A 9,882-nucleotide genomic window follows, 5' to 3' on the forward strand; every position below is an offset into this window, starting at 1 on the left:
TAAGCTGTAAAAGCCGTCTGAGGCTAACAGCAACAGTCCATCCGAAAAAAAAAAAAAAAAAAAAAAAAAAAAAAAAAAGTTGTTCCACAACACATATCGAAACACTCTAGCCATTTGCTGAAAGCGTCGACCACCACAAGGTATGTATTCTGAGACAACCGACATGTAGTCCAGATGTATACGCACCCAAGGCGCGGGGGGCCGCGGCCAGGGCTGCGGCGGCGCGCGCGGCGGCGCCGGGCGCAGCGTCGCGCACACGCGGCACGCGCCCACCGTCTGCTCGATGTCGCGGTCGACACCCGGCCACCACACCCGTGATCGTGCAACACTCTTTGTTCGGACTATGCCTGATGAGTTCGATGTAACTCCTGCAGTATGTCCTTCCTGTGCACTGTGGGAATCACGACCCTGTGACCTCGTAGAAGACAACCATCTTCTACCTCCAGGTCTGTTTTCACTGGAAATAAGGTAAAACATTTTTACATACTATTTTTCGCGGCCAACCATGATTGACATATTTGATTACGGTTCTAAGAACATTGTCGCTCGCAGTCGCTTGTCGTTGGTCTCTGTATGTAACGGGTAGTCCTTCCAACTGGAGCGAATTTAAAGCCGGAGCCCAATGTTCAACATCTTCGTGATGTTCCGACTCACGCTGATCCAACGGATTCCTTGAAAAGAAATCTGCGACTGGATTTTCTTTGCCCGAAGTATACTGTATTTTAAAATTATATGCAGAAAGAAAAACTGCATATCTAACCAACCGCGATGCAGTCGTAACAGAAATACCGCCTTTTTTACAAATATTGCCACAACGGTTTATGATCGGTTTTTAAAAAAAGGATCACGTCGGCCATACAAATATTGGTGGAAGCGTTTAAACACCGAAGACAATAGCCGGCTTCCTTTTGTAATTGGCTATAATTACGTTCGCTCTGCAACAGTGACCGGAACCGAAAGCCAGCGGACGCTCTCGCCCAGCGGCGTCAACGGTGGCCAGCACGGCGCCCAGGCCGGCCGGGCCCGCGTCCACGGTCAGCACCAGCTGCGCCGCCGGGTCGAAGTGCGCGAGCACGCGCGAGCTGCTGAGCTCGCGTTTCATTCCATCGAAGGCCGCCTGCTGCCGTTCCGTCCACTCCCACCGCGCACCCTCACGCAATAGCTCGTGGAGTGGAGCTAGGATAGACGACGCGTTGGGAACAAAATTGCGATAGTAATTTGCCATACCCAAGAAGCGTTTTAAATCAGTTATGTTAGTGGGCTTGGGTACTTTGACAATGGCCTCTACCTTTTTTGGAGACTTTTGCAAACCGTCCTTGCTAATAATGTGACCCAAATAAGTTACACTATCCTGAAAAAAAGGAACATTTGCTTTGTTCTAATCTGAGACCAGATTCTTGAAATCGTTGGAATACTTTTTCCAACCGCTCCAAATGTAAGGCTTTAGTCGGACCTGTCACACAAACGTCATCTAGGAAAACTGTCACACCATCTATTCCGCCAAAAGGTTTTCAATAGTGCGCTGAAAAATCGCCGGGGCGCACGCTAAGCGAAAACTAACCTCTTATATTTGAATAACCCTTTGGTGGTATTGATGGTGGTAAGTTTTTGCGATTCCTCTGAAAGCCTCAACTGATTATACGCCTGACTACAGTCTAACTTGGAGTATTGCTGACCATTGCTCAGCTTAGCAAAAATCTCTTCTATCCTTGGTAGAGGATATTTGTCAACGTAAAATATCATTTTTAATGTAACCGAGTAATCCGCACAAACTCTGATACTACCATTGGACTTGGGCACCGGAACAATCGGAGTTGCATAATCCGAGTGGTTCACGGGCTCCAGTATGCCGACCTCAACCAACCTCTCGAGCTCGGCCTCCACCTTGTCCTTGATCGCAAACGGTAATGGACGCGCTTTGCAAAACTTGGGCGTCGCACCTTCCTTCAACTGTAAAGTAACGTCAGCACGCGTATAGCAACCTAATTCCTTACTAAACAATCCTTTGTATTTTTCAACCAAATTTCGCACTTCTAAGTTATCACCAGATGCCAAGTCAATTTTGTTATTTATCGAAGTTATACATAATTCGAATTTTGCCATAAAATCTCCCCTAATAGCGGGGGACCACCATGTTCGACGACAAAAACTTAAGTTTATGTGTCATACCATTGTACGCTACTTTAGTGATGAAATACCCAGAGGCTTAATTTTGGCCATTGTAAAAGCACATACGAATGTTACATTTAAATAATTGCTTGTGAGCAAAATGTGACAAATACAATTCCTTTGAAATAACATGGTACTAGACCCAGAGTCGATTTCCATTTTCAGTTTTGTACTACAATTTACCACGATTGTTACGAAATAAGGTTCGCTGTCTACACACCTCAAATTAAACAGCTGACACTCCTTACATTCCGGCAGTCTACTGCCACAGGCGCCTCGTCCGAACTCGAATCCGTTTCCAAGTTGATATTCTTGACCGGTTTTTCCTTTGAACCGCACATTTTCTTCAGGTGGCCTTTTCTTTGCACCTTTGGCAGCGGTAATTCTTGTAGCGGCACCTCTCAGCTGCATGACCCTTCATGCCGCACACTGCGCAACGATTCGGCGAAGTCTGTCTTCGTTGAGCCGCGCCGGCTCGATCTGCGCCGGACCACAACAGCGGTTCTTCCTTCATAGCAGCGGCGGGTGAAAAAGCTCTCGGCGCCGTAGCCCTCGCCTCCCGCGCGGTGACTGTTTGCTTCGCTATTTCTAGCGCTTTTGCAAACGTAAGCTTGCTGGCGTCTTGCTCGCAGAGTCGGTCTCGTACAGATCCAGTTTGAGCCCGAGTACAAATCTGTCCCGATATACCTTATCCAGGCAGTCTCCGAAGGCACAATGCACGGCTAAGCCTCGCAATCGAGCTGCCCAATCCTCGACAGATTCTTCCTCTGCTTGCACTGCGTTATAAAAGTTACCTAAGTCCGCAAAGGTCGCCCGCGTTGGAGTCAGGTGCTTGTCCAGAAAGTCTACCAACTCATCAAAAGTCGAGGTTTCTACCTCCTTCGGATGACTTAGATTCCGTAATAATAAGTACGCATCATCCGATAAATGAGTGATCAAAACAGCACGCTTTTTTTCCTCGGCCTTAATGTCATTCAGGCTTAGAAACTGTTTTACCCGGTTTCGAAATATTTCCCACTCTTGACTTCTCGGGTCGAAACATGGTAGGGTTCCAATACTCATCGTCGCCAGTTGATAGATATGGAAATACTAGGAATAATACCAGGAATCAGATCAAACACATTTCTTAGGAACGCTGTTTATTCCATGACAATCTGTCATAGACAATAAGAACACATCAATGGACTCGTATGGAATCACGCGCGCGATACGTTAGGTTTTAATGTAAATTTACGTAACACGCCACCAAACGTTCTGAACGGCACCCAGTTACCCACGAAAAGGCAGGTAACAAGTAGTGTAATGAGCGTGTATGACCCGCTAGGGTACGCCTCACCAATCTCGGTGATAGGTAAAGCCCTTATTCAGGACATTTGGCGGACGGGAATATGATGGGACGAACCTATCAAATCGGAGTCTATTCCCACGTAGAAATCGTTTATTGAAAACGTAAAATTATTAAAAATCTCGAGATAGAGCGTTATGTACCCGCGTGCGAGAGAGAGGGCGAGATACACACATTCTGCGACGCGAGCGAGAAAGTATATGCCGCGGCGGTGTATTTCGTATCAAATGAACCCGGAGGAGGGAAATCCTCGCGATTAGTGGCGGCAAAGGCTAGGGTTGCCCCACTAAAACAGTATCTATACGCGTTTAGAGTTACAGGGCTGTGTGCTAGGCACCTGATTAACTAAAACGGTTGTAGAGCAAACAGATTACAAAATTATCGGAAAACATTTCTGGTCGGACTCGCGGACGTCCTAGCATGGATCAAATCCGACCCACGATCTTTTAAAAGTTTTGTAGCGCATAGACTTGCGGAAATTCAAGACACCACGGTGCCTACCGAATGGCGCTGGGTGCCAAGCGCGCTTAACACAGCCGACGACGCGACAAAAGGCGTCCCGATTAATTTTGATTAAAACCACCGGTGGTTCCAGGGCCCCGATTTTATTAGGCGCGATATTAATGAATGGCCAGTAGATAAATCGGCGCCGGCGTTGACCCCGCCCACAGGCGAGGAACGCCCTCCGCGAGTAGTACTCGCGAAAGTGCGACACATATAGCTATCTACCGCAAATCGACAGATTTTCGAATTTCACGCGATTAATTAGGTCCGCCGCAACTGTGCTGTTCGCCGCCGAGGTCTTCAAAGCCAAAATGCTCAAAAGAAAGCACGAAATAGAAATAAATCGGAATCACCTAAGACTGGCGGAACTATTATTGGTTCGACGCAGCCAAAACATCTCGTTCAGTGAAGACATAAGAAGGTTACATCGAGGCGAGCCAGCGTCGAAAGGATCCCCCCTTAGAAAGGTGACAGCAAAACTGGACAACAAAGGAACGCTCCTGCTGGATTCCAGAATTGACCGAGGGACAGCGATACCTATTCTTCACGCAAAAGAAAAGTTCACGCGCTTACTTATCGCATACTACCACGCAAAGTTCAATCATGGCAACCACAAAACCGTGATGAATGAGCTTACTCAAAGATACCACATTGTTGGTCTGCGTGGTACGCTAAGATATATATGCGAAAATTGTCAATGGTGCAAAACACATAAGGGCAAACCTCTCAAACTACCCTATGGAGATTTACCACCAGAGCGCCTAATGTCGAACCAACCCCCCTTCACCGCCACCGCATGCGATCTCTTCGGGCCAATAACAATCACGATTGGTCGACGTCACGAGAAGAGGTGGGGAGCCCTATTCACGTGCCTCACAACTAGGGCCGTGCATATGGAGCTCGTTGCATCATTATCAGCTGCTTCACTCATACTGGCACTGAGAAGAATGATGGCACGCAGAGGAACACCCACCGTGATATATTCGGATAATGGAACTAATTTCGTCGGAGCGGGAGCGCGAAATATCTGACGCCTTGCTGACCGCCGAAAAGCAACTGAAAGAGTTCGCCGAGTACAAAGAGATCACATGGAAGAAGATACCTCCTGGAAACCCATCAGCTGGAGGAGCCTGGGAGCGTTTAGTATCTTCAATTAAAACAGCGCTTCGTGCCACCCTACATGAAAAGCACCCCAAAGAAGAAGTGCTGCACACGCTGTTGTTGGAAGCAGAACACGTCGTTAATTCTCGACCACTCACGCCACTGACGGGCAGTCAAGAAGAAGCATTGACGCCTAATCATTTTCTCATTGGCAGGTCCAACGCCATGTCTCCATTCTGTAATTTCCACGATATAACGCTTAATGAAAAATCGTGGCAACAATCGCAAAAGATGGCAGATCATTTCTGGGCTAGATGGACCAAAGAATATCGACCGCAACTGAAGCTACGAGTAAGTCAAGGACGGACCACCGCAAACGTAAAACCCGGCGACATTGTCATAATTGTTGATGGAACAATGCCGAGAGGTACGTGGCCCAGAGGCGAAGTAATAAAAACTTACCCCGGCCCAGATGGCATAGTACGCGTAGTAGAAGCACGCACCGCCGCCGCCTCCTTCGTCGTCCTGCGTCTAGACTTATAAAAATTTCGAAGCTGAAGGTGTTAGCACACGTGGGGGAGAATGTCGGAAATAGGTTAAGATATTGTAAATATAGATATTTAGATTAGAATTCGTTTTGTTTTTGTTTACTTTATTTTCCTATTTTTATTGTGATTGTTGATTTGTGTTTGTTTACCTGTATATTTTATTAATTATGTGAAAATAAATGCATTTGTCAGGCCACACTATACAGTAACACGAACTTACACACACTATCCCCACTCAGCATTACACAATTCTCTCCTGGCTTCCCATTGGTCCTCCCCGCGGCTCGATCATGATCGACCGTGCTCCCCTCCCTCGCGCGCAAGCGACAATATTTAAATACCGCGCTCACATATTCCAACTCCGTACGTATTGAGAGACAGTTCATCGTGGCTCACGTGGGTAGTGCGTAATCGCGAGATTCCCGCCTACCCACGCCCCGCTCGGACCATCTCCGTCGCATCCGCCGCGTCGCCTTAGCCTGCGGACTCTGTCCAAACCCGGCTTCCCACCAGCGGGTCTCACCGGGGGAGGGCGGAGAACGTGGAGGAGGGCGGCGCGCGCTAAATGGTCGCGCGCCACGACGCCCAGCTGACGCCGTCGCTGCGCTAGCAGCGCATTGACGCCCCGCCCCCCGCCTTTGCTTTTCTTAAAGCGAAGGTGGTGGGTAGATTTTAAACAGCCCTTCTCAGGGCTACCCGCCGCGCCACTATGGCGCCACCAGATCCGTCCGTCGACGTCGCGGATCACGCCGTTCGCCGAGCCACCAGACGAGTGGCCACGCCGCGACGGGTGCCCCGCAGCTACGTCGACGTACAGGACGGAGACATCGCAGCCGTTCGGCGGGCCTTCGGCATGCTACGCGCAGCGCGAGGGCTCGCCGATGCATCTGCACCACCGCCGCCGCCCCTTCAGGCCGCAGCGGCACAATGGACGACCCCGTTCTTCCCGCCCATACCGGGCGGACTGACGTTGGCCGCTCTGCAACCCGGCCCATTGGAGGCACAAGATCACCGTCACCGCCAGTCACCGGCCGCCTCCGCGACCCCGCGGACGCCGGCCAACCAGGAGGGACCGCCCGCAACTCGCGACACCACGCCGCGCACGCTCGCCACGCCGAACACCGGCGCACCCGCGAAGCAAGCGCTGGCCGCGCCGCAAGCCGCCTGTGCCTGCGCCCGCTGTGCCGCGCTCTGCCCCGCGCTCGCCACCGCCGACACGATCGACAGCCACGCCCGGCCCGGCGTCCTCGCCGCGCCGCAAGATAACCGACGCGACACCCGCGCCCCGCGACCCGCGCGTTGACCGCGCGCCGCCCGCGCCGCGCACCCCGGGTGCGCCCCGCGCCCCGCGCGCTGACCGCGCGCCGCCCGCGCCGCGCACCTCGGATGCGCCCCGCGACCCGCGCGCGACCAAGGCGCGACCCGCGACCAAGGCGCGACCCGCGCCCACCGCGCCTGCCGCGCCACCCAAGACCCGCCAGCCGCCGCCGGGCCGTAGCGCGCCACCGTCAGGCCCGCGCTCGCCGCCGCCCAGAACTGGTGCGCCGCCTCCGCCGCACAGGACACCGCCCGCCCGCGCGACGCTCGCACTTAGTGCAGCGACCGCGCCCGCGACGCACGCGACATCCGTACCGGCACAAGCGCCGACGCAGCCGACGATGCAGACATCCGCACCCCGTCGCCGTCGCGCTTTCCGCCGCCTGCAAACCTGCCGCCGCCATTCGTCGCGACGAACAAGCGGCGACTATCAGCGTCGCCTCAGTCGTGTCCGCGCCCGACCATCCCGCGCCTGGACCTGTCCCCGATGGACGCAGCACCACACATTATCACATGTGAGGACATCGGGGCAGACGAGGAGGAGGACGGAGGCCCACAGCCGCCGTCACCGTCACCGCCGCCAGCACAGCTGCCGCCACCACCGCCACCGTCACCGGCCCCCCCCGCCGCCGCGAGGGGGAAGAGGTGCCGCCCCTTAGTGGTGAAGTTTTTACCGGAGTGGCCCAAGCATTTTCGCCAGCTGGAGGAGAAGCTTGGCCACCCGGTGAATGCGAAGCCACTGAGGGAAGGCATCCTCTTCACGCCGCGGTCTGATACGGAGTCCCGTACCGTGGAAGACCACCTCAGACTTGTTCCAGGAATTTCTTGGAACAAGTGGACGCAGCAAGAGGACCTGCCGCTCAAAGTGGCCATCAGAGGACTGCCGGCGAACACCGCACCGGAGTTCATCACGGAGGACCTGCGGGAGAAGGGGTTCCTCCCCATACTAGTGAAGGAGGTGCGGCCTCGTGCGGGACGCCCCGCCCCCCTTTACCACGCCCAACTACACCGGACCGCCGAGACCATCCCCGCTATCTACCACGTGACCGCGCTACTGGGCATGCGCGGCGTCACCGTGGAAGCATGGCGCGGACGACCCGGACCAGCCCAGTGTCACCGATGCCAGGCCTTTAGGCACAGCTCGGTGAACTGTCACCACCCGCAGCGCTGCGTCCGCTGCGCAGGAAGCCACGCCGCGCGCGATTGCCCGCGACCGCGTGCAGACCCGCCGACTTGCGCTAATTGCGGAGGACCCCACACCGCAAATAGCGTCACGTGCCCGGAGTACCAGAGGGAGGCGAGGCACAGGACGGCGGGAGTCGCGCCAAGAACGCGCGCGCGCACTGACAACCACCACGGCACGACACCCATTGGCGCTACCCAAAGCGCCGTAGAAACGGGCAACGCCCCCAACTCCCTCATGGCGGCGGCCAATGACGGGAGAGCCCCGCCTACAAAAAGGCGTAGAAAACGCGGCGGGAGGAAGAAGAAAGCCTCCGCCCCAGAGCTGCGTAAGAAGGAGCCGATCTCAACGGCACAACCCCGCGCCGCGCCGACAATCGGCCCGCAACCGGAGGTAGCCGCCCCTGCAAAGGGGAGGGTGAAACCGGCAGCGGAAGTCGACGACGGCGGAGCGCGGGTCATCAAGGAGCTGACCCAGGTCCTCCAGGAGCTGCTCCAGGCCTACCAGGAGGGACAGGACCCCGTCCCGATTATCCTGAGACGGCTGGCCATTCTGTATGAACAGAGCGACCAGCCCGCTGAGGAAAATCCCCTGGGAGGCCACACACCGGAAGTGACGTCACAGTGAGGCCGCAAGGCCTACACACCCAGCGACCCGGCCATATTTGTGGCCGGCGTACGAAGCCGCTGAAAGGGGCAACAACCCCGATACAGCATCCCGCCCCCCTGCTGCGCAGGGGCCGAGATGACACCGCGATCGATCGATCCAACTCACTCGCCGCCCGACCCTACGCAGAACAACATATACTAGTAATACTTTAATGCAGATGCACTTTATATGGAAGCAAGTTGTTTCATTTATAATAATAATACAGTCCACCCTCAACAACTTATGTCTTACTTGCTTAAGTTATATTATGTATATGTTATAACAATAACATTACGTTCATACGTTGTCATTTAAGTATAGATACGCCTGTTAGTTAGTAGCGCATCGATAGCAAATTGAATAATATATGATATAATATAGCTAGCTGTCTGTCAAATCAACTATCTTATTGATCAATATTAAAACAAGAACAGAAGAAAAATAAAATAGTTTTGACAGATACACAGCAAGAAGCATTCCAAACAATTAAATTAGCAATAACATCATCACCAATTTTAGCTTATTTTCAACAAAATGCAGAAGAAACAATTGTGGAAACAGATAGTTCATACAGTGGCATAGGAGCTTGTTTAATACAAATACAAAACGGACAAAAGAAAGTGATAGAATACGCAAGTCGTTGTTTGAAAGACACAGAAACAAGGTACCACATCAATGAACTCGAAGTAACAGCCGTACATTGGGCAATTGTGCATAAGTTCCGCATATATTTACTAGGTACAAAATTTACCTTAGTAACAGACAGTTATACAACAGCGTATGTAGTCAACAAGTCTAAAATGAATCGAAAATTTGCAAGATATGTAGTAGATCTAGCCCCATTTGACTTCACACCTATTCATAGACCAGGAAAGCAAAATTGTATAGCAGATCATTTATCTCGTTACCCATTAGAAGAAATGTGTATGATGGTAATTTCAAGTAATCAGGAAAAATTAAAACAAGCTCAAGAAAAAGACAGTTTTATAAAGTTAATTTGTTCGAAATTACAACAAGAACCAACAACTCATCATTTACAACAAATACAAGAAAAATACAAATTAGAA

General features: G+C 52.2%; 1 protein-coding gene across 1 annotated transcript; it reads left to right on the top strand.

Moving 5' to 3' along the window:
* Positions 1–5,008: 5,008 nt before the first annotated feature.
* On the top strand, positions 5,009–5,662 carry LOC141443124 (uncharacterized). Its single transcript, XM_074108334.1, has one exon. The coding sequence runs from the start codon at positions 5,009–5,011 to the stop codon at positions 5,660–5,662; it is 654 nt and encodes a 217-aa protein (XP_073964435.1).
* The last annotated feature ends 4,220 nt before the right edge of the window (positions 5,663–9,882 follow it).

Source organism: Choristoneura fumiferana, chromosome 26 (genome assembly GCF_025370935.1).
Source record: "Choristoneura fumiferana chromosome 26, NRCan_CFum_1, whole genome shotgun sequence".
NCBI lineage: Eukaryota > Metazoa > Arthropoda > Insecta > Lepidoptera > Tortricidae > Choristoneura > Choristoneura fumiferana.

Excerpts from the sequence above, each read along its gene's own strand:
- LOC141443124 (XM_074108334.1), top strand. The coding sequence starts at position 5,009 with ATGGAACTAATTTCGTCGGAGCGGGAGCGCGAAATATCTGACGCCTTG.